The sequence below is a fragment of the Mugil cephalus genome, chromosome 7 (assembly GCF_022458985.1).
Source record: "Mugil cephalus isolate CIBA_MC_2020 chromosome 7, CIBA_Mcephalus_1.1, whole genome shotgun sequence".
NCBI lineage: Eukaryota > Metazoa > Chordata > Actinopteri > Mugiliformes > Mugilidae > Mugil > Mugil cephalus.
The window spans coordinates 6444627-6470972 of NC_061776.1; the positions used below are offsets into that span (position 1 = coordinate 6444627).

At 40.0% G+C, this 26346-nt stretch overlaps 1 protein-coding gene across 1 annotated transcript in view; it reads left to right on the plus strand.

The window, feature by feature from the left end:
* Positions 1–26346, plus strand: part of LOC125010409 (neuropilin-1a-like) — an 81184-nt gene that overhangs the window by 38561 nt on the left and 16277 nt on the right. Inside the window, exons 5-10 of the mRNA XM_047589004.1 lie at positions 4019–4189; positions 9276–9442; positions 20400–20555; positions 20676–20820; positions 23953–24128; positions 25024–25179. Coding sequence (XP_047444960.1) covers positions 4019–4189; positions 9276–9442; positions 20400–20555; positions 20676–20820; positions 23953–24128; positions 25024–25179 — 971 coding nt within the window. The remainder of the gene's footprint in view (positions 1–4018; positions 4190–9275; positions 9443–20399; positions 20556–20675; positions 20821–23952; positions 24129–25023; positions 25180–26346) is intronic.

A 26346-nucleotide genomic window follows, 5' to 3' on the forward strand; every position in this document is an offset into this window, starting at 1 on the left:
TAGTGAAATATTAAAAACCTTTCGCTAACAATTAATTAATTTATGCTCAGAAATTGTATGTATATATTTGGGATAAAGTCAAAGGGACGAGGGACAGAAGGATGAGAGTGGTTGAAAGAGTGAATTATATTATATTTGGTGTGTCAGATGATGCTCAGGTGTGGAGGAAACCAGGTGTCTCAGGAAACGTTCTTTCACACTTAAATTCACACTTAAGTTCCTGTAAAAGATAAAAAAAAAAAAAAAAAGGAAGCAAGTTAGAGCTTAAAGATTGTTTTCTACGCTTTGGGTATGTCTTGCGATTTATGAGTCCAAAGTCTAAGTGTGAGAATGAATGTTTGTTTGTCTCTCTGCGTTAGCCCTGGGATAGATTCATACACAATCAGCCACAACATTATGACCAGTGACAGGAGAAGTAAATAACATTAAAACCATCTTGTGACAATTCAGTGTTCTTCTGGGAAACTTTTTGACCTGATATTCATTCACGTGGAGGTTACTTAAACATGTAGCACCCACCTAGACCAGACTAGACACCTCCACCCCATAGCAATGACACACCTTGGAGGAGTGCAGGAAAAACACACAAACAACGCTTTAGGAACAACTAAAAAAAACAAAAACAAACAAAAAAAAAAACATGAAGAACAGAACAAAGCGTTGACCTGGCCTCCAAATTCATCCTCTGATGAGTCACAAGTGTTTTGGAGGAAGGTGGTCATAATGTTATGCCCGATCAGTGTATATCAGTTATAATAATAATAATTTGCGACAGCTTGCTCATTGTTCCTCCACCGACAACGTTTTTGGAAACTCGTCTCTCTCTCGCACACATTGACCGATGGAAACGCAACCTGCTCCACCCTCTGTTCACACTCCTCCTCCACCTCCTCCTCCTCCTCCGTGGCGTCGTCCATTGTTGTCTAATTAACCGTACAAGCGCGCAGATAATCGCAGGAGCCGCATACCTCGGACGCCGCCAAGGAGGAGACTGGCACGGGAAGACGAGGGACACAAAGACTGGCACAGGTGTACAGACCGTACTACACTTTTAGGCCGTGCCAGCTCACATGAGGTGCCAGGGCTTTTCCTGTCACATGATCTGTGTGTTTGTGTTTGTGTTTGTGTGTGTTTGTGTGTGTGAGCTCATTCAGGTGTGGGATGTTGAAGGCGAGCAGATAACAAAGCTCCTCTGCAGCAGGGATCAGACCAGGATGTAGTTCTTCATCTCTTCAAACGTTCCTATCTGTTCTGTTGTTGTTCTTCAAACGGAGATGATCTGTGTGGTTTTAATGAGACAAGGCAAAGAGGAAGAATCCACAGTTTTTTTCTTCTCATCTCTTTGATTCCTGCTACAAGATTTCTGTAATTTCAACCACATTGCTGTAATTTCAACCACATTTCTTTCATTCCTTCACTAGTTTCTGGCAAATTTGTTCAAATTAAAGCTACGAGTTGTGATCAAAAGCCGAATGAGCCTTCAAGCTTTTACATATGTTTATATTTTTGGTGCTTGACTCCTTATTTTTATTTATTTTACTTTTTCAGAGATATAACCATTTCATACTTGCCTGCTGGATTTTTTTTTCTTAATTTTTTTTCCTTTCTGATTTGTAGCTGATTGCATCAACTGACAGCCTCCCGGCAAAAATCCATTTCCCCGCTCCCCCTCCGATAAGGCTGGAGCGGTTCAAAATGTAATCCGTCACAGATTGTCGACTATACCTGCTTTAAACTGTAACCGATAAACGTAATCCATCAGATTGCAGGGGATCGGCGCTCCTCCCGTTTTCTCTCCGGCTGCTCTGCCTCCGGAGCTGGAGGACATTTATTTGTTAGGAAATTTTGTGACATGTGAGATTTTTCCATACGCTGCTCCTTGAGTTCTTGAGAGAGGCTGCAGATACGGTATCTCCACCAAACAGCAGCGCCTTGTTTCTCACAGATAAGAACGGGATGAAGTGGGAGGATAACTCTGGACGAGCGGGGACTCTTTGGTTTAAAGATAAATTATGCCACAGGTGATATTTGGTCTCATGATTTACTTTTAGCATCCCTTCCTCGTCCGAAGACTCATCCAGGTAGCTTCTTCAGCTCTAGATTTGAATTACCTCCACTTACAGGTGGTCGTTACAGACCCCAGTCATGTGGTTTCAGTTGTTCAAGTCATTTCAAACTGAAGAGTCCACTTGGATGATGGTGAAACGTCTTCAACTAAACCCCCAAAAAAGTCCTTTTTTAGTAATAAACCAGCACCTGGATGACTGAGAGCCTTAAAACAATTCATCTACTGCACAATTAAACTGTTTTAGCTAATTTCCAGACTCAACTTTAGCTTTGTTTGACTAAATCACTCAGTGTGTTTTTACATGCACAGCTTAATGGAGCTATGCTCAAAATTCCTTGTCCCAGTTTACATGCAACGGAGAAAATCGAATAACTGACGGGAACATGTCCTCCTCCTTCACACTAGGTGGCGATATTTGTCTTTTCAGCGGATTAATACAGCCCCCTTTTCTGGTTGACCTATTACGTCAAATAATAAACAACTGAAGTCGTTCATGAGGGAAACCAGCATTTAAAATAACAACAAGATCGATAGTAGATAGTAGTTTTTTAATCTCGTACGTAATGTACGCGCTACTTATGGTGCAGATAAGATGGCGCTATCTTGGATGTCTAGTTAAAGTCTGATTGAGGCGTATACATGCCGGACAAAATCAGTTTCCAATCACATTATCTGGGTGTCGGATAAGGAGAGCTCAGATTTTAGTTGGTGTAACGTGTTAACATGAACCAGTTGAAGTCAAATATTTTTTATTTTATTATTTTTTTTTACATGCATGTAAACGTACTAACTTTTATCATGAGGTGGTTTTACTTATACTAATTTATCTTTTCATGATTTGTCAGGTAAAGCTCGATGGCGTCACTTTTACAGCTTAGAAAATTAATAAAAGTGAATTTTATCAAGTTGATAACGTCCGTTATTTAAAACTTTGGAAGAATTTTTGTATATTTTATTCTATTCTATCTATTCTATTCTGTTCTTAAAAACGCTCCATACTTCCATCTACTAATTGACTTTTTAAGTACTTTAACTGTTACAAAACATCCACAAAACATGCAAAGTTATGTACTGTGTTGTGTTGTACTTTGTAATATTAATAATGGGTGCCAAAGAGGGATTCTCCGCCAAGAAGATCATGATAATAGTCATGATATAATTTGAATAACTCGATAGATAGATAGATAGATAGATAGATAGATAGATAGATAGATAGATAGATAGAAATGCACATAAACCAATTGGACATTTAGTTCCTATTATGAACTGACATTAATTGGGTTTAAATGGACATATTTATCTGTAATATGAAGTGAAAACCTTCTGTGGAAAAAATAGACAACAGGGAATTCTCAAAATAAAATCCATTGCTTTTTTTAAACAAATAGAATCATGGAAAGATTGATGAAAAGAGACAAAATCCTGGGGGCAAATGTCTCGGGGACTGGTTGTCTCGTTTGTTTAGCTTCAAAGGTCACAGTTTTCCCATTTTTACATGAACAGAGTATTTCCTGCATGTTTTTTTCTTTTTTTTTTTTAATCTGCTGTACTCCCTTCCTCTGTTTTCATGAAGGCTATGGTTGGACCCTAATTTAGCAGCACGCTACTTGAATCTTAAACCAGAGACAGGATGTCAAAGATAAAGTGATGGGAGGATAAACAGGACTTAGCACAACGTCCGTCTCTTTTACTGTATCTGGCCTGTAAATCATTGTGTTGGGAGAATAAAAGCGTCAGAACGAACGATGAGCGTTTCCTCTACCTGTCATCTCACCTTTATTCCTGTCTCAGAGGCGTCATGTCACTCATGTGAGGCGAGAGACGGGAGGTGACAGGAGACCAGCTGCGAACTGGCTAAAGTTTAAATCTGTTCTCAGTCTGCAAAGTTGAACTTCTTGTCACAAAAAAAAGGAAAAAATATGACTTAAATTTCTTTCCCTCCCCCATCAGTGGGTCCTCACATTGGCAGATACTGTGGCCAGACGTCCCCGGGCCGAGTCATCTCCTACACCGGCATCCTGTCCATGATCATCACCACCGACAGCGCCATCGCCAAAGAGGGATTCTCCGCCAACTACACCATCCGCGAGAGGAGCCTCCCCCCTGGACACGAGGATGAGGGTGAGCAGCTGGCTGGGTGAATGTGGAGATGTCACGAGGCATTAAGAGGAGCTGAGGCTCATTTTCAAAGTGTCCTTGAGCACGATGCACAAACTCTTCGGCTCCTCTGTGACCTTAGACCTCTCTGGTGGAAACAAGGCGAGGAGAAAGAGAGAACAGCAGCAGCAGAGAAAATCATGTTTATATCGTGTATACGAACATCTTTTATAAATTTAACATGTAAAATACGATATATTACATAGAAATGTTGCATTAAACAATCAGTTTGTTCGTCACATTAGTCACACAAACCCATCCTGACGTCACCCACTGGATTCTGAACCTCCAAACCGCCCATATTTGCAGTGTCCAAATGTGGGCGGAGTAAAGCTCACTCCGCCCACATTTGGACACAACATGAGGGTTGTGTTGGAGCAGAGCTAAAGGAGCCTTAACGTTAAGACTCGCCCACCTAACCCTCCGCTACCTGTCAGCTCAGGCTACCACCTGTCACTCAAAGCGGAAACGCCTTTAATTCTGAAGAATTTTAAACCTTAGTAAAAAAAAGAAACAAATTAGTCATCCCGTACAGTTGTCATGAATAGTGAAATAAACTATTGAGACTCAAATCGTTTTTTGTATCAGGCTGTAAACGTGGGGGTCTATTGGGGATTTGCACGAGATTCACTTGTGTTTGTTGTTAATCATGTTTTATTTGCTCTCTGGTTAAGATATATTAAAGATTTTACAGTAAATTCAAAAACGAAAGAAGTCAGTCGATCTTATTTTCTGACAGATGAAGCCTTCACTGTATCCCTGAACTATAAATATCAGAACCGAGATCTGAATCAAACCACAGAGGAGATTCTTTGGAGACTTTGTCGTCGCGCTCCGTTATTCTACTTTTTCACCTCGACGTGTTTTGAAAAGAAGACCGTTGACTCCTCTGACCTGGGTGGAATGCCTGTAGAGGTTTAAGTTATGTTGGACCGTATGGTTGTTGCACTCCGGTAACCTCGACCTCGGTCACCTCACTTTAGGAATGCGAGCGTGTTTTCAGAGGAGAGTTTCCGTAAGGTCTCGGGGCGGCTGGGGCCACTCTGGGAGAAATTAACATTTATGTTTCGCGGCTCTAAATTGATATTTAAAGACTCGTTTTAAGATTTAGGATCCAAGTGGAGGACGTGGTGGAAAATAGGGAGGAGGACTCACAAACCTCACTACACCCGAATGATTTTTCAGCAGCTTTAGTCCAAACATTATATAAATCGACTTAGAAGAAAACTAGATAAATGCAAAAAAGGTTCACGAAAGGGAAGAAAGACCAAGGAGACACAAGTTACAAAGGAGTCAGGATTGTGTATTTTGTTTGTGCAGAAGGTTCACATGAATGGCGCCATCTTGTGGAGTGGAGGTTAATAGAATAGGAAATTGATCACAAGGGGAAATTACTTTTCATTACAGCAGATCCAACTCAAAGTGTACGAGAACAAAGAGCAGTTTGGGCAATAAGAATATTTGATATATTACAATATATTACAGTCTCTGAACTGGAAATTTTTCCATAACATGTGGGTCAGAAACGTTGGAGGTGGACGGATTAGACCTCAACTCGAATTGTTTGCATGTAGTTTTAACCTTTTAAATTTAAGATGCTATTTATTTCCTATGAAGATATTTTCATCAGTTTGACCAATTTCCTGCTCGTGTCTTCTCCCGCTGACAGGTTTTACACATGAGGAGATGAAAACTGTGTTTTATTTTCCAAATAAAATATGTAAAATGCAATATTGTAAATATAGAGAGAACAATAAGTTAGTTCTTCATGTTTGAGGAGCTAACACCTGTTTTCCTTTGAATTTTACCATCTGCTTAATTGTCAGTTCTGCCACATGTTCAGTGAAATATACAGAAGTTACTCTGAGATGAATTGTGCTACAAGTCCTTGCACAAGTTTCTTTATCCTTTTGTATTCTCGTTAGCATGCAAAACCAGCTTCTAAATGCCAACAGATGTACATTTTTTTGTTCACAAACTAATGAGGAAGCAGATTTTAGGCCTGGAAGTCGTCACGAGTCCCATTTGAAGAGTATGATTCAGTTCAAAATACAGTCCAAATGACTAGATGTGGTTTTGCCCTGCTTGTTTATTTTTATTTTTTTTTTGTATGGACTTCTGACAGCCAGCTCAGCACTTAAACACGCTGCCGACCGCGCTGCGTCTTCCTGTCCTCCAGGGTCAGACTCTGCTATAAACGTCCATAGTCTGAAAACAAAGAAGAAGAAGTAATATAAAGATTTCATTCATCAAACATACCTTGTCAGCTTTTGGTTTCGACGTGGGAAGCCCTGTACACAAAACCCACGGCGCTCGAGCGATAACATCAGCTGTAAGTCATGGGAGCTTTGTTGCTAGGCAACTGTAGGCATCCTGAAGCCTCCGGGGCTAACAGGTTAGCACGCTAACGACAGGATAACTCGATGTAGGCCTGAAGAATGGTGTAAAATTACAACAAAAAACTCAATAAAATGAAAAGTTTTCTCATGAACGTAACTAAATAAATATTCTGGAGCTTTAAATTTATATACATATATATAAAAACATTTCAGATGCTTGTAATATGAGGTTCAAACACACATAACAAACAAGAAGTAGTTGTTTTACCCACATTTATTCACCAGTCAGTCTCCATCCAAACAGCTCAGTATTAGAGAAACAGACTCACACATGTGAATCACTCATTTCACCAGAGGGGTCAAACTCATCCCATTTATTATTTATTTTCTTTTTCTCCTCTGTCTTGTTTGTTTTTGCCGTGGGCGGCAGATGTGGGTGTCGTCGGCGTGTATGCGCGCGTGTGCGCCCGTGTTGTTATTGTTGTTGTTGTGCTATCTGATTTGTGATGGTGAGCGTCCATGACAATGTGATAACACGGGGAAAGATGAGGCCCGTACATGTGTCTCCGCTTTATCTTCTGTGTTACTCTTATGTGCGTTTACGAGATAAATCTGTATCTCTGCTGCTGTTGAGGATCGCCGAGAGCTGCTCCGGGGTTAGACAAAGCTGTAATTACACTACACACACACACAGGGAGGCAATTACTTTGCCCACAGACCCCCAGCGAGGCTCGCTAGATTAAATTAAAGCCACTCGTCCAACCAAATCTTTTGTAGAGTTTTTACAACCATTCTGATGCTGCAAACGGTGTTTCCAGATTAAAAGGTGCAACCCTCGGGGACGTAATCCAGCTGTTGCCGGGGGAAATATTTGAAAATAAATCAACTAATTTGAAGGTTTTTGGAAAGGAATGCAGGCTAAACATTTGACAGTGTGGCCTTAGGGTGCAGATTTCTACCCCGGGACATTTTGCTGCTCTTTGCTAACGGCCACAGAAGAATCAATAGCCGATATCCTGCGGTGAGTTTACGGCTGGGGGGCCTTTGATCAGCCCCGAAACCTCCAGCAGGGGCGTCGCTTTTTACTCCCCTCCCTGTGCTCTCACACCGAGAGGGACGAGGGACTGATGTCCGTCCCCCGTCGCACCTGCTGTGAGAGGGAAGCGCAAGGGGTCGCCTGGTGAATGGAAATGAGAAAAAAGAACAAGTTGCGCGGCTGTTGTTGGGGGGGCTGTGGATGCCGGATACTGACGCATCAGCTGGACGAGAGTGTTTTCTCATTGTCTGGCTGAGGTCTCAGGCCGCGCTCATGCCAAGGGGAAAAAAAAAGCTCTGAATTGGAGGATTTGGGCTTGAAAATTGTAATTGTGCAGCCGCTGTGATGTCGCAAGAAAACTTTCTCCCCCTATTTATTTGTGGAACTTGGAATGATGTAGTGTGTTTGTGTCGGTCTGGCAGACCCTGTGTCTCCAGACAGGCCTCCCACACACACACACACACATATTTCTTTCTGCCCCCCCCCCCCCGCAGCTCCCCTGCTGTTAGACTGGACTCTGCTGCCTCAGAGATACAGACAAGCAGCGAGATCCTGTCCAAGAAAATTCTGCTTTATAACAAGAAGGGACTGCAGGATATTTCCACTGTGCATCAACTTCCTGATAAAGACTAAAAAAATAATAATAATGAAATAGAAAATTCTTTATATGCAAAAGTGCTTATCTTGCACAAACTACCTCACTGTGTTTTTAAACCTTAGCAATTATATTATGCACCAATTTTTAGCATTTTTTAATTCCCAGTCCACATATATGCAGATTTTCTATATTCTTTCAAATTTGATATTGTATCTATTCTTCCCTAATTACTGTGATTAAAGGAAATTTCCCATAGTTGGGATAAATAAACAAAGCTTTATTAATCAGTCTAAAGATTCAACTGATTATTCATCATTTTAAGGACTTAGAGCTTATATTCTGAAGACAAGCTTATTGTTCTATTGGCTAATCAGTCAAACTCACAGTAAAAACAAGTCGGTATTGTTCAAATTATTCAATTAACTGAATTATATGACAGATTTGACAATGAGCTAATTGCTAATGACCTTTTGTGTCTTTGTAAAGTTGCTCAACTTTGGTTTTGAGGTGGTTTTGGACGTATGTTATTTAACATTTTACACTATTTTATACATGAAATCATTCATCAAATAATAAAAAGTAAAGTAAAAGTGGTCATTATACCGTTGGCTAATAGGGGCCCTGCTGGGATTAAGCTCATGTATGCGTAGATGCAGATGCATTGAGCCTCCACCAGCTCAGATAGCTTTATATCTGGGACACTGTCTAAACACACGTCCACTATTTTCTTGCACAGAAAGCAAAATTAACTTTTGCTATTCACCAAAATAGATTAATGACTCCAACTTTAGGAGCCCAGGTCTAGATTAATTCAGCCATTAGCTTTGACAACTTTAAGAACAAAATACTGAAACTCATCCAGCTAATGATGTGTGTAATAGACTTTTTAAACTCTTATTAAACAGGATGTCGGTATGATTTTGACAAACAAACCCGTCCCTCTGTGACCTGAACATTATTTTATTTTTTTTGCACGAGTATCGATATTAATCGCAGTATTATTCTTTATAACATTTTCCACAGTGTTTCTGTGTTTGAAAATATTTTGTCTGAACTCTTTCTCTCTGTGTTTGGCAGATTTCGCTTGCATGGAGCCGCTGGGCATGGAGTCGGGGGAAATTTCCTCGGAGCAGATCACCGCCTCGTCTCAATACAACTCCAACTGGTCGCCCGAACGCTCGCGCCTCAACTACCAGGAGAACGGCTGGACGCCCTCAGACGACACCGTCAGGGAGTGGATACAGGTCAGAGATGCTTTGAATGTACTTTATATTAATTATCTCACAGCTTTCTCTTATGAGAGTGGAATGGAAAGGCTCAATATGAGGATAAATACATAATAAATGGTTATAATTACACACAAAAACATGAGAGAATACATGTTATACGTTTAATACTACGTTTCCATTCCCAGTCCCACTCTGGATATGAACAACGGAAATTATGCAGCGCTGGCTCTTATTTTTAGACTCTGATCTCAAAATGAAAGTGTACTCGTTTCCCGGTGGAAAAACTGTGTTTGCACTTGACGGTGCCGCTGAGATGTTGCTCACATCTGGTCTGAATATTGTTCACTCATTTGTACCACTACTCTGCACGTTATGAGGGACACTAGATGGGAATAGAAGAAAAATAAATAAATAAATAACTAAAAAAAAAAAGCCAGCTTGCATTATTCAGTGACGCCTGCCTCTCGAGCAGAGTTGACATTTGTTATCGTCGTTGCAGCAGCATGAAAACAGTGAACACAGAAATTCCTCTTTTTCAATGTCTTATTCTGTATCTTTTGACAAGACAAAGTTTGCAGAAAAAGTCAGAGCTGTAGAATAGTTAGATACAGAGTCGTATCTGTTGCAGCCACTTTAATATGGATGATCCACAACATTATAATAGGTTAATGAATGTTTTGCTTGTATAGTATTGATGGTGTCTTATTGCATTTAATCTGAATTTACGCAGTTAGCATGCAGCTACTTAGCTTATATATGTTAACTACCTTTTACCTTTTTCTTAATTATGACTACATGTGTTATTTAACACATTTTTTATTTGATTAATCCTTTAAACCGTTTGTATTTAGCAGTTAAATGAAATCCAATAAACTTTAGCTAGCGTGTGGCCTTCTCTCAAGCTGTGGAGTGTTGTTATTAGGCTTTTAGCCCATTTTTGTAGTTGGTTTTCACATTTTACACTTTACATGTTATACTGCACAATGTAATAGGTGTGTAGTGAGCTTGTAACAAAAATGTGGGCAGTCAAAAAATCCATCATATTTAGCTAAAATGATAAGAACTGGAGCAGATTAGATTCATTTTTGAGTCATCAGACCAGATTAAAATCTTCCTTGTTCTCTTAAAATTGGAGTCAAAATACAATTAAACTGTGTCAGTGTAGGTGTGAAAATATGAAGTTAAACACAGTTAGCGTAAAGCTACTTAGCTTATTTAGGCTAATTACATTTTCACCAAGTTAGTGCTTCATTATGCCTAAATGTGGTCTAATTTAGTTTGGCCAGCTAACAGTGTAATAATCCAAATGGCATTTCACCAAAATACAGTATATATATATATATATATACACACAGAACTAAGAGGCTAAAAATAACATAAAATTAGCTTTAACTAGCTGTGTGTGGCGTTCTCTTGTTAGCATAAACTCTCTTACATTAACTTTAGTCGAGTGACCTTTGTTTTTTGTACTTTTTACAGCATTTCTACACAGTTTGTTTACAATTTAGAATGTAAACATTATTATTTTTATTAAGCTTAAATATTTTTGCTTGATTAATTGATACAGAGGTTTTAAATATTTGTGTGGTATGAATACTTTTTAGCTGCAGGACTGAGGCGGTTTTTCAAAAAAACGTTGAACAATAGCAGCCACAGTTTACACCACCCCCTGAAGAAGAATGTGGCTCATCAGATTTAGCTAAAAATCACAGGAACTAGACTCTGAGATGTTTAAATTCCTCTTAGCGCTGAATTATCAGACCGGAACAGAAATGTAGGCCAAGAAGACTGTAGGTAATTACATGTGCAGACTCAATATTGGGGGATTTGAAAGCCTAAACAATCATGTGGTTTTTCCCTGATATGGTTTGAACCAAAGAAAACAAATTAAAATATATGGACCCGCTATTAAAGTGCAGTAGGAATCCAGAGTGGCCCCATTGTCCGGGACAGGAACTCATAGAGGAAGACTCACAATGCCCCGTGCAATAAGAGCAGACCCTCACTTCCTTCCCGTGGGGGTTGGAACAGGAAGCAGACAGGAAGACGGCCTCAGCGCTGGATTAGCACAAGTGTCTCTCTATTGTCTGTCTTGGGACTTCTTTTAGCTACTGTCTCACAGCTGAGCCCTCCGGGATGCCAGGATATGAGGGGCAGTGTTTTAATAGAGGTTAATGGGTTTAGCCTCTGCATGGAGAGAGGCTAACGTTACCTAAAGGCCTCATGAAACGTGTCGTTTTTAGTTTTTTACTGTCTGGTTCGAATCATTGTCAGACGTGTCTTGGAGGAAAAGATGTTGCATTTAATGAGAAAATAGAAATTAGGTTGGAAATAACAGTAAGTGAGGCTCAGTTATTCATTGGGTCAAGTAGACAACTACTGTACTTTTGAGGCCCCAGTTGGTCAAACCTCAGGTCTGTGACGGTCACATCGTTCATCGTCCTGTAAGAAAAAGTTCTGGGGTAGATCAGACAACTTCATTTACTATAAGTGCTGCCAAATGGGATCATAAATGCAGGATTAACTTTTCTCATTTCTTTCTGTCTCCATCTTTGGTTGACCAACATCCTGACCGTCAAAAAGTTTTCAAATTTGCAATTTGAAAACTTTGCATCTGAGTCTCAATACAATATTAACAATGAATTATTGCAATGCTATCACATTTATCACATGCCAGTTCATTAGTTACACTAGTGAAAACAAATGTTGTCTAATATAAGAGTCCTGCACCACCTCTCTGAAGATAAACTTTACATTAATGTGTATTTTCAACGTTTCATTGCAAACTCTGTGCCGTTAACAATAGTATTTTATCTATGTTTTCGTTTACTGTTCGACATGTGGGTCCCAGGAACCAGGTTATTTTGTGTTTATTTAATTAAAACTTAACACAAGACATCATCTACTATATAATTAAGCTAGATGGGCCTTTGAGGGCACTAAGAGATCATCTTCTCAGCCACTTCTAACACAGTTGCCAGTACTTTACAGTAAGAAATTAAGCATTAATTTACATTTGTCCTTGACATCTCAACATGCTCCTTTCTGTACAGATTTTTAGGTTTTCTCAAATAAAAAACCCATCCTTGGATTTTGATCTAAGTTACCACAAGGTTGCATGTTTGAGTCTTAGGATATCCACTAAAATAATGTGAGGAAACACCTGGTTTGACCTTTCTTGGCTTCACCGTGCTTGTGCGAGGCCCTGCAGTGTTTCCCCGTCAGGTCTGAAGCTGCAGCAGGAGGTGACGACGCTCCTCGTACCAGCTCTTGAGATTTTCCTCGGGGACTTTTCCGTCACACGCTCGTGCCTCAAGCCCAAATCTCGACGCCACCACCTCCACGTTGGTTTGCCGTGATTCTCTGTCCTTTTTTTTGGCGGTGCCTCCTGACGGACCCGTGCCACGGTGATTTATAGCCTCTGATTCAGCGCTGTTGTTGCTGCCCCCGACTCCGTGAGGCGTTTGAGTTACGACTGGTGGTTTTTGCGAAGTGAATTTTCCATTTTATTTGATTATGCGTGCTGCGTGGCCACCTCATGGCTCGCCGTGGTTTGCCTCACGGCGTTCGATTCATCTTACTTGAAAAGAAAATTATGACTTAGTTAATTCTTGCATGCCCTCCTCTTCCTCCTCCTCCTCCTCCGCTGCAGACGCCTCTATTATTCATTTAAAGGCATTTATATTTTATTGATACTATTTTCGGGTTGCTATTCATAACGTTGTCGTGGGTGACGTTACCCGGTGGTAATTTGGACGGCGGCAGACCGTGAGCTCATTATCTGGCTTTATGATAAATCTGTAATCATATTTTTCTCTGTAGTGACTCTTTTCATCAGCACGCTGGATATTTGGAATTTAATGGGAACCCCAGTCCCATATTTCTATGCATCTAGAAATGGTTTTGCTTGAGCAACAGGAAAGTATAGATTAATCTACAAATGACCTGATCTTAAACGTGTGGCTAAAAATGGGGATAGGTGCATATTTACACGTCGTAGTGAATGGACTTGTTATTGAGAACAGTGACGTAGGTCCAGGAAAGGCTTCCTTCCCTCACTGTCTTCAGGTATTTATAGACGCCCTGCTGTTTGTCTCCAGGATCTCTTTGACGCCACCAGGAAGAGCTTAGTGTTGTGCATCTGGAGAACGCGTTAAGGCCTCTTGTGAGTGAGGTGTGTTGTTGGAGCCGGGGCAGGAGGAAACCCAAAGACAAAAGATCCTCCGGAGAACATTAAAGGGTCGCGCCATCCAGAGCAGACCTCTGGAGGAATGCCACCGCGGACTTCCCAACCTCGGGACCACTGACTCAGACTTACCCGACACCGAGAAAACAACTCGAGAGAATCATTAATCAGATTTCTTAATCAGCTGGAGATGAGAGGCCAAACGAAAAAATATGCGATGACATGCCAGTATGTCAATCGTCACTGAAAATAAAACCCGAGTTGATCTAATTAGGCTGTTCCTCATTTTGGTTTGAAACCTCGAGGCTGCTAAATCAAAGTATTGTGGCAGTGAGAACAAAATTCCTTCGTTTTCATCTGCGCCAGGGAGTCATTTAGTAATTCTACTAATACGATTTTAAGGTCACAGCGGTTATAAAAGACACATAATTAAATAAAAAGATGCAAACAAAAGCCTTAACATGTGATCTCACAGTAAGAACTCAAATGATTTTAGCTCTTTGCCTACAACTGACACACACGATAATGAGTTCTGCTTTCTATTTTTTTTGTGCGCATGCTAATTTGCTGGGGATTTCCGACAGATATTACATTCACGTGACGTATTCACACCATGAAAACCCATTACCCGACTCATGAACCTTAATTAACTTAATTCTGGATAAAAACCTGAAGGTTGTACAGGTATAGGTATCCTGCTTTCTTACTAAGGATCACGTAAACATGCGCCATGCTTTGCAGGTCTGCCGCCATTTTTGAATACACGCTACATTTACATGTTTTCCATCTTTTCCAAGCGACTTTTCTTTTCTATTCAGGCCCATGGGGATGCTAAGCTCACTAATTAAGCTGTCTAATCAGTGTATCACAGAAAGAATTTAAGAAGGTTTCCGTTTTGTTAATGCAAAGATGTCATAGAAAGACACCAAATCAGGACTTGGTAGAACTTGGGGAGATTGAGAGTGGGATGTTCTCTTCAGTTACCTGTAGCTCCATCTAAGAGAAACGACAAGAAGCAATAAGATTGAGGCTGGTGTAATGCTGGTTATCGGAATATATGTCAACCACTGACTGTATATGACGTCAGCAATAGTATTTCTTTGAAGCTCAGTGTGGCCGTCACTATCTTGGATAGATGTTTAGGATTAGAGCTATCAGCCTGAAACAACATCCTATTGTCCTATTGCCTATTGGAGTGGCCACACTCTTAAATATGCATAATCACTGGGAAAAAAAGGTAGTGAACGTGTTTATTTCTGCTTCAAGATTTAACATGAAGGTTGACTTGCTCACGGAACTAGCCCCAAGTGGCCATTAGAGGAACTGCAGTTTGCTGCTCTTGTGGTTTCAGTTAATTTTTCAGAGGTTTTGCATGGTGTGAAATGAAACTTTACTGACCAACATGGATGGAATCGCATGTTGAACAAATAAAATGGAAACAAAATGATAATCGAGTCTGATTACCAAGGTAATGCGATCATCTGTCATGCACTTCTCCACATGTCCTACCATGTCATTGTCTCGTTCCTATTTATAAAGAAAAATTATCTTTTTGTCTTAGCATGCACCCCATTGCACCCCCAAAGTCCCATACTCTTAATTAAAACCTCCGATGACAATGAATTAATTGGTTTTCTTTCTTTTACTATCACTGCTAAAGCTGTGTCCTGTTAAGATGGGAAGTCGCAGTGTATTTCTTCAGTCTCATTCAGCCACACTTTACCTGAGTTATGCCTCCATCCTGCATTTTGTTCCCGTCATTAAAAAGCTCTAAGTGCAACCATTTTCTGTGGCATAAATAATAGGCCCTGCCAAGTGTTGAGTAATTACAAGATGGCTGAGCAACTGAAATAAATAAACCTGTAAAGGATTACTGCAAATACAGAGGCTGTTCCTGTATAAAAGGGACGACAGTATCAAAGTAATCGCACATCACCTGTTAAACTATCTTATGTTTACCTGTATGAACAAAATTATACCAATCAAAGGTGAAAGGAACTTCAATATATTTCTTAAGTTTAGAGTTCTTTCTATATTTCTGATTTAAGTCATTAAAATAGCAATTCCTAGTGTCTGGTATTTCAATATCAAAGCTGTGTATCATCTTTCTATCATCATCATATAATTTATTATATAGGTCTCAATATCCAGCCATGAGTTGGCACATCAAGAGAAGGAAATTATCATTGATCAAACACATAAAAAATACAAAAAAAACAAAAACAACAACAACAAAAAATGGAACTAGGGTAACTTCACTTGTTGGGTTTCTTGAAGACATATTGAAAACTAGTTTGGTTTCTTAGAGACTACCTGAGACTTGTTGGGATTCTTGGGAGTTCTTGAAGACTAGTTGGGTTTCTTTGAGACTCCTTGAAGACTGCTTGGCTTTCTTGAAGACTTGTTGGGTTTCTCGAAGACTCCTTCAAGACTGGTTGGGTTTCTTGAAGACTTGTGGAAGACTTGTTGGGTTTCTTGAAGACTGGTTGGATTTCTTGAAGACTTCTTGGGTTTGTTGGAGACTCCTTGAAGATTGTCTGGTTTTCTTGAAGACTGGTTGGGTTTCCTAGAGAATACTTGAAGACTTATTGGGTTTCTGGGAGACTCCTCGAAGACTGGGTGGTTTTCTTGAAGACTGGTTGGGTTTCTTAGAGAATACTTGAAGACTAGTTGGGTTTCCTGAAGACTCCTTGAAGACTTGTTGGGTTTCTTGAAGACTTGTGGAAGACTTGTTGGGTTTCTTGAAGACTGGTTGGATTTCTTGAAGACTTCTTGGGTTTGTTGGAGACTCCTTGAAGATTGTCTGGTTTTCTTGAAGAATGGTTGGGTTTCCTAGAGAATACTTGAAGACTTGTTGGGTTTCTGGGAGACTCCTTGAAGACTGGGTGGTTTTCTTGAAGACTAGTTGGGTTTCCTGAAGACTCCTTGAAGACTTGTTGTGTTTCTTGAAGACTTATTGAAGACTAGCTGGGGATCTTGAAGACTTGTTAGGTTTCCTGAAGCCTTTAAGAAACTCAAACACTTGTTTCAGCTTTGTTTTTGTTTTTTGTTTTTGTTTGTTTGTTTTTGGGTATACTGTTACATGGTTGACGGAGAATCTTCACAGACTGATGTAGTAGCTTGTTTGTGTCATTTCACAACAAAATTTCCTTTGTGCCTCCTCTTTGTCACTTACAGTATGCATAGTGTATGCGGGCGATACGCCTCGTGGGAATTTAGATGCGAACAAGGCTGGGAGTGTCCACAAAACATGGTTTCCCAGTCGTCTCCCTGTCAGTCACAGGGCCCACACAGACCTGCGGGAATCTATTTTCTGCTCTTTTCCTGAAAACACAACGCTGGGGAGAAGTCAAATCACGTCCTGTGGGGCCTTCCCATGTACAGTATCAGAGCAGCAACGTCTCTATGGTAATATAATTACATACCATGTGTGACAGGCATCCCACATACTGAAGCTTTGAGTTTATTTTGGTGTGCAGCTGATAATTTCCAAACTCAACAAACAAGCGATTTAGCTCAAGTGGAAAGAAACGGCGCATCGTCTCATTTAAATCCACTTCATGCTTTTAATGCAGTTATATATGGAATTACATACGATGTTGATGGAGTATTTTCTCATTTCTGATAAGCGTTTGTATTTGTGGATGATATGAAGGTCACTGTAAGGCTTTCTGTTATCGTTGCTGCTCTCTATGATCATTTTTATTCATTTTTTATCGTTTTCCATCTTGTTTCTTGATGCTGCTTTGCTTTTTGGTGAGATAAAAAAAAAAAAGACTCAGCCCATCTGATTGAGTCTTTTTTTTTTTATCTCTCTGATTCTCTCTTTCAGCCCTCTGATCATAATTTCATGAGAGGAAGCATTCCCAAGATATGTCACCAAATCTTCAGTTGTTGTGACTTAATTCAAGAATTCCTTTGAAGAATTAAGAGATGATGATATTTGACTATTAAAAATATTCTTGGAGTTACCCCTTTTTGTGTGGTTTATACGTAAAAATCAAATTAAATAATTCCCGCTTGGAATTCTTTTCTATTTTCAGAACGTTTGGGAAGTTGTCCCTTGAGAACTGGGTCTTTGATCTCGAAGCAGGATATTTTAACTCGATTAGTCACAAGACAATAAGTTCAGTCACTCACACAATCACACAATCAAAGTGAAACATTTCCTTCACCTAACCCAGACAAAAGATGCTTGTATGGTTCGTTATATTCACAATGCTGTTGACTTAAACTAAAACACTTTATTTTTTCATCCAATAAGTTTGGTTTCACAATGGAAGTATTTAAATAAGATGAGCAAATTACAGTTACAGGTTGTAATAAAATTAGTTGGTGTGATAATTATAGAAGGTCCAGGAATACTTCTGTGTGTGTTTGTTTGTTTGTTTGGTCAATTTAAGCATCTTCTTAGATTATTAATTGTTTGTTTCTACAGTTTATCCCCCAACCTTCACTCGAAGTTCCAGTTATATTATGCACCGACCAAGCATAACATTATGACCACCTTCCTAATACTGTGTAAGTCTCCCTTGTGCCTCTAAAACTGTTGTGGCTCATGAGAGTATGGACATGGGTGTTCTGGGGGTGTCTTGTGGTGTCTGGTAACAGGATGTTGTTAGTGGGGGGGGCCTATGGGTTAAGGGGAGGGTCCTCTGTGGACTGTCCCACAGATACTTGATCTAGTGAATTTGGAGGCCAGGTCAACACCTTGTGCTGTTAGGGTTAGGGTTTTCACAGGGTTGTCATTGCTATGGGGTGGGGGTGTCTGGTTTAGGTGGGTGGTACATGTCTAAGTAACTTAGACACAAATGGAAAGTCCAAAAGTTTCCCAACAGAATTGTCACAAAATGGTAAATGTCATTTATTTCTCCTGTCGGTGGTCATAATGTTGTGGCTGGTCGTCATATTTAGTTCTTATTTGCTTGAAGTAAGTCTGGTAAAATCCACTGTCCACTGTTAACACAACCTTTTCACCTCAAGGGTTACAAAGACACACACACACACACACACACACACACACACTAGTCATTAGTGATGCGAGTGGACAAGCGTAAAATTGGATCCTGTGCTGATTCACACATCCACACACGCAAGTTATTTGGTTTGTCGTAAATGAGTTTGATGCCTCACACACACACACACACACACACACACACACACACACACACACACTCGTCTTGCGGAGGTCCTTGTTGGATCAGCGGCCCCGAGGCTCAGCCAGCAGCGAATCCCCCGACTCGACCCATCTCAGCGACGACACGTGTCCTAGATGACATGTCGTGCTCCGTGTCTTTGTGGAGACACGGCATGAATGTATATTTTAATCACATCAAAGGAAAACAAATATTTCCTGTTTAGATTCAATTTAAAACCACTTCTGGGTTTAAAATCTTGAATGACTGAGCTGATTTAAGTTGTCTGCGGCTCCCTCCCACCATAAAGCAGAGTGTTCATTACTTATAGCCCTTGTCAGCAGTTTACTCGTCGACTGTACTGACTGCAAAATGTTTCTGTGAAAGTCTTTGGCATGTGAGGGATCCCGGCGTAATTAATGAGATCTGAGCCAACATACTTGGAGTGAAACATGGTACAAGGCATGGCCTCGTTTTTGATGCGTGTATGACTGTATGAATTTTACCTAAACCTCCAGAAACAGGCTTGTTTTCAGCTTTCTTTTAACACAGTAGCACAATTTGACATTTTAAGATGTGCCTGAGACAAACAAAATCTTATGCTTGACTAAACTGGGATTAGATTAGACTCTCTAAGTGCTCTTTGACAGTAATCGTCGTGAAATGTTAAAGGCATCTGTCATCTGCAAAGAGTTCAAGCCCAACGTCTTTTAGTCTCTAGTGTGACTCACAACCCTGGAAGTCTTATGTCGAGTCTTCATTGATTATGCCTCGTTTGGTTAAACTCAATATATTACTGTTAGCTAAATATTCTAGTGTTCTAGTAATATCCCATGTGTCGACCAGTTATCCCTTAGCTTTTTGCTTTGCATTTTAGCTAATCCATGTTTCATAATACTTCGATCCAACAACTTAAACTTTGCCTTATAAAACAGGAACACATTTATATTAGGTTAACTATATGTATTTAAACCATTTATCCATTAGTTGTATTCATTTTACAATATTTGGCCAATTTATTAATTTATTCAGGTTTATAAATCTTGTTTAAATAGTTACCCGTCCAAGAAAAAAGCGAACTTGGCAAAGTTAAAACATTTGTTTAGACAATAAACCACAAAACGTCAGATATTTTGAATGAATTAACCGTTTCCTGCCAATTTTACTGATTTTTTTCCAACAACGTGGCTGTAACTTATAGCTACATACAGTATCTGGCTAATCTTTTAGGCTATTTTTTTCCCTTTCCTACTTATTCTACTAATGTCCTCTCAGCTTCATTATATACTTTATACTTTCCAACATAACAGTCTGTGAAAACTTCATGAAGGTTTTAGTATTCAGAATTAGTTTGAATGTAGCATTATTGAGTTGTATTTTATTCAGTGGGCTGCGCTAACTAACTGAAACACTTTAATCCCATCCAGTTTAACAGTGTCACAAACTACATCTTTGTAGAATGATCATCCAGTTGAATTACTACCTTTCTGACTCTGTTTCAACATGAACTGAATATTATACGTAAAATGTTCGCTTATGTTTTACCTACATGTTTGGCTAATTCACACAAGTGAATTTTTGTCATTAAACCACACTGTACTACTCCCTGACCCAACCGTTGACCTGTCTTTGCCATCGCTCATGCTTCCAGGTGGACTTGGGATTTCTCCGATTCATCACAGCCATCGGGACGCAGGGCGCCATCTCCAAAGAAACCAGGAAGCACTACTACGTCCGCTCCTTCAAAGTGGACCTGAGCTCCAACGGAGAAGACTGGGTGCCTGTGAAGGAGGGTTCGAAGCCGAAGGTAACGACGAGTCATTTGTTGCGTAGCGGCATCCATGTAGCGAGTGGACTTGACTTGAACCAGCTGAAGGAACTTCGAATGATAGTGTACGCGTCCTGTTTTTTTTTAATTTCATTTTAGATCTTCCAGGGGAACCACAACCCGACGGAAGAAGTTCACGCCATCCTCCCCAGACAGACCCTGGCGCGCTACGTTCGTATCCGTCCCATGTCCTGGGAGCAGGGCATCTGCATGCGCTTCGAGATCTATGGCTGCAGGACATCAGGTAACATTAGAAAACAATGAAAACATGACTTTTTCTTTTAAGAATTGACATTAAGATACTTAAATCCCAGTTATGTTGCAGAAATTCGCAGAAATGTGTGTCACTTGTTTGTAGAGCTCTTCACTCGTCCAGTTCATCAAAAACCAGCTCCATGGGGTTAAAGTCTAGAGACTGGGCCATGGTCCACTCCATGTTGTTTTTATCCTGAGGTAGTTCTGCTGCAGCTTGGACTAAAGTTTTGAGTCATTATCTTGCTGTAGGAGGATGAAATCCTTTTGACCAGTAGTGTGTACACACATATATATATATATATATATATATATATATACATATATTGATTTATGCCTCACAATAACTGTGTCTCGGCCTGTTGTGCTGGAGTACTTGTTTTTATATATTCCATTCATATATTTTCTTCTTAATTAACTTTCCCGTCCCCACAGGGATCATTGAAGTTTAATGTAATCGAAATTTTCTCCTTATCTAGCACACACACACATATAGTCTGTGTGCAGTGTCGGCATTTGGTCACGCATTTGATTCCTCTAATTTACATATATTTTTAATTTAGGACATTAAGCATTCGACAACTGCACAGGCATAGGTTTTTTTTTTTTTCCCCCAGCTGCGTTATTTTTTGATGTTTGTGAAAGCAAATCTTTGTTTTTTGGGGGGTTTCTTTTACCTGTTTTTATCCCTAGTTACCGTTTTTTTTTCCATATCGTAAAACAAACCGAAAAGAGAACCTCCTGCTGCTCCTGTGTTGATTTAAAATAATCGCTGCTTCCAAAAGCGAGCGCAAACTCCCGCAGAAAGACACCGTTATTCATTACCGTTGAGCGGAGGAAAGCCGTACTGCCTCATTACTCATCCTTTAGCGTTACATAAACCTCACTCCTTCATGTGCCAGGAGGGAGTGCAGATATTAGGCTGTAACTCACTGGAGTATCTGAAATGTTTAAGCTTGATCCTCATTTTGGACCAGGTGTAGTCCAAAATTCTGCATTTAATCAAAAAAAAAAAAAAAAAAAGCCAAACTCCTAACCCAAGGCGTGCATGAAATACATAAAGATGAAGTCGGTTTTCCTGTCCCCTCTGAGGACATTTGGTGCTCGTAAACTAAACAAAAAAATGCCAGAACACACACAGGCTTCACTGTAGGGGGGGGTTTCCATAAAGAACACTGATGAGCTGTATTTTCACATCAGGGAAGAATTTATCCCCAGGAGCTGTTGTTAAATGCCAGATATAACTGAGGAAGCATTTGTTGAATGCAAATATCACCCTGAGATCATGAGCGCTTGGATTTTAGGTCGAGCTTGTTGTGGATAATGGATTTGGCTCTCGATGACCAAACCATTGTTTTCAAGTATTTTTGAGTTTTTAATGAAGTTTTCATATTCCGAGAAAACTCAGATCAGCCAATTAATTATATAGCCGTTATCCCAGAATATAAAACTAAGAATAGCATCACCAGCGAGAGCAAACAGACCTGGATTTGTGTTCGACCCTCGAGGTCACGTGTCCTTCATCAGTCCACAAGTGACTTGAAACCTCCAACACGCTTCAGCGATTCTGCAGCAACTTGCCTCTTGATCGTGCGTGTAGAAAATAGTGGTAAATGTTTCCTCCTCGTTTGAATCCACTGTTGAAGAATTGGACGTTTTGTCCCAGGTGGAAAAAGTCCCTAGAGGCAAATTAGTCATATTGACTATGTAAATAAAATTAACTTACACATCCAAAAATCTTTCCATGTTTCAATGAATAAAGCTCAGTTTGAACCAAATTTGGCCGTGCACAGAAAAAACACAGCCTCTTCATTACTTCAATCCCAGATCGCCACCTGTACCTGGATCTGAAGAAGGCACCCTCCAATCTGAGTCTGGACCCAAACACAAATATGTTCCTTATATCCCCCTTCATTAATTAAGATTTATTTCAAATTAAAGTTCACACCAAACCCACAATAAATAATTAGAAGCAAAGTGTCCCAAAAACCGTTCATCTCCCCTAAACATCAATTATTTATTTGGTTTAATGTATCGTCTATTTTCCTGAGAAGTCGATTAATCTCCTGATTAACTACTAAAATAAAACAGTATTTTTCCTATAACTTTGATGAACCCATTTTAAAACAAATGGTACTTTTCAAACTAAATTCAGATTTATTGAGTGTGATTGGGACATTTTTATCATATTCTATCACTTATTAGAGTCCATTGAGTTTGGATTATTTAACACTTTAATCCTCATTGTTCTCGCATTTGTGGAAGGCGTGGTTATGACGCTCCTATTTCACCTGGCAACGATAAAATACTGTTTTCTAATTGGCTGGTTGGCCGCTGACATTTTTCTAATTGGCCGTTGATTAAAGCGGAGCAGCTTCGTCTATTCACATATAACTAATCTCTTTAAAAATCTGTATGCGGCGAGTATTATAATTTTTTCGGCGTGAGAAATGTCATGTTTGGCGTTAGAGCGTGTGAACTTATTGAAATGTGTGAGACTTGAGAGCCCTGCGTGAATTCTCCACCGGAAAGCGATGCTAACATGCTAGCAGTTAGCATCCGATAGAGACTATATTTGAGAGGATTTTAAATTTTAGTAAATATGCAATCGCTTCATTTTTCGGAGCTTTTTTTTTAGTATAAGAAAATGCAAACAAATGTAATGATTGGCTATGAGAGATGCATCTATCTGTCTCATATTCATCCTGTTGCATCGACTTAAAAAATTAAAAAATTATCATCAGCCACAAGAAGAACAAGAAGTCCTGCAAGTGATGGTCTGACTCTCACAGATTACCTGCAAAGACAGAGAGACAACCTCAAACCACTAAAAAAAAGACGCTTTCAGCATCCTATCTTCCAGCTATCATGATAAATTGTTGCACAGAGGAGAAGTGGTGCTGCAATCTCACAAAAAGCTTTTTCCTGTTCATTTCTGACAAACTCATTCCAGAGATTACGCTTGAGCCTTTAGTATATGTGAACAATGCAGCAGCACCCAGAGGGCATCGACCAAAAAAATTTGCTGACTAAAGCAGGGACAAGATAAATGTTGGCATTTCTTATCACACACATGAGTTTCTCATTCACTATTCTCTGCTTTCTCCTTTGTCTCCCTGCGCAGACTACAAATGTTCGGGGATGTTGGGGATGGTGTCCGGTCAGATCACGGACGCTCAGATCAACGCCTCGTCCTACGCCGACCGGGGCTGGGTGGCGGAGAACGCGCGGTTGTTGACGGGTCGCTCGGGCTGGACGGGGCAGCAGACCAAGCAGCCCTTCAAAAACGAGTGGCTACAGGTGAGTTCGGACTCAGGAGGAGAAAAAAACTGTTTCTTTATGAGGTTGAATCCAGGAAACATCAACCTTATGACAGACAGGGGTGAGTTTATATGAGCATGAGTCTCATATGTACTTTATTGGACTTGTGCATCAAGAAATGAGACAAAACTGCTGAAATCTTTTATACTAGCTCATCATCTGCATCAGTAATTCCCAGCGATCCTAAATGTTATTAAGATGAAATGAAGAAATGGGGACAATTATGGTTTCATTTATTTTCACATATATATATATTCATATTTAAACATATTATGTCTGTAACATTAATAGCAGCATGACTGACTACCGTAATAATTGTAGTCTGCGTGCAGCATTTTTTTTCTCATTCATTAAAAGCTAAATTTGGGGACATTTTCGGGGATATCTATAACCGGGGGACAGATCATCCAAAACGGGGACTGCCTCGTTTATTGGGGACGTCTTGTCACCCTAAAAAAATCCCCAAACAACCCACACAGCACAAGCATAAGTCTTCTCGTTCTGCCACTTCATTTTATGGACATTTCCATCTTCACCACACTTTGCAGTGATGCAGTTGCACCATGTGTGTTTAGAAGCGTTACACTGAAAATGGTCCGGTTTGACACAGTGTCTCACGGCGTAACTTTCCTAACTCTTTGTAATCAAATACACCAGTATGACGGTACATTAAAAATTCAAAAAAATACCTGTATTCAGTATGAACCGTACACCTACACAGCTCTACTCATGACCCAGATAAAGAACCGCTGATCTATGAGACCTGATGGAGATTCATGCCGTTGCTCTTCACACATATAAAACTGCTGCTTACATGTTTCCTGCAGCAGGAAAATCTGGTTTCTGCCTCTAATGAATGCTTCAACTTTTGAAGGTGGATCTGGGCCAGGACAAGATCGTGAGCGGGGTCGTGATCCAGGGCGGCAAACACCGCGAGAGGAACGTGTTCATGAAGAGGTTCAAGGTGGGACACAGCCTGGACGGAGAGGACTGGACCTTCGTCAAGGAGGACAACAACACCAAACCCAAGGTTGGTTCAGCAAGTACAGATGAGCAGGATGTGAATTAAGAGAAAAGCCGGATGAAGCCATCAGACTGGACGCTCTGCTCGCCACAAACGCCGTCTCTGGAATAAAACGCCAGGCGCCTAAATTATAGGCTGCTATTCGTGTGAGCTCAGTTTGACGGAGCGTGACTGTTGGAGGCTTTCGGCTGCAGGTTGGGTTCTACAGGGAGCGAGAGAAGTCAGTCAGCCGACTTATGGCGTATAACTAAACGCAAATCTGAGGTCTCTTTAGGTTTTTATTAGGAACATCTGTGGGCGGTGCCATTTTGAACGTCACATGACCGAAGCCCGTTAATGACCCGATACTGAGGTGGACCGAGGAACCACTCCGGCCGCTCACGGGCCATTAACAGCACCGCTAATCGTGAAAAGGAAAGAGGCCAAGATAAACAGCACCGGCTAGTAATGTAATAATACGTTTCAGGTTAACGCCACCCACAGATGATGCACATATAAATCTGAAGACAAGAACAACTCCAGGGCTTTTTGTTTTCTGCAGAAAAATAAAATAAAATAAATGAACTGTGGTTTATGTATTGAAGGAGGTGAAGGCACAAATTAAATTACACGTTCAGTGTATCGATTAAAAACTATCGGGTCTATTGCTAAATTTGAAACATAAACAGTGTTTTACAGGCCAAAAAAGTATATTTTCCCCAATGATAAGATCATAAACTTTATTTTTCAGTGTGTATCAGGTCTCTCAGGTCTTGTTAAATCACCATCTTTCCGGTTCTGCCTATTTTTTACCCCCCAAAAAAGTGTTAAAGCAGCATTTTATTCGTGTAAAACAATTTGGAGTTCACGTGTGTGACCCCCCAGATGGCGGATAAGGTAAGAAAGAACATAAATCACTTTTTTTTTTGCAGAATTAGGAGCTTTTGCTGCTGTTACATAACTGTACACTTTTTTAAATTTAGTTTTTCCTCTTAAAACAAAAACCTAAAACTCCACAATTAGACAACACAATCAAAAGAGCCATGATAGAACCATTAATATTATTTTATAAACGGATAAATATATATTTTTAGCTCTATAACTCTCTACATATAGATATAAATCTACAAAATAGGGAAAAAAGGATGAAAGCAAAGCCAGGTTTTATTCATCCTCAACGATCTTTGTCTCCAA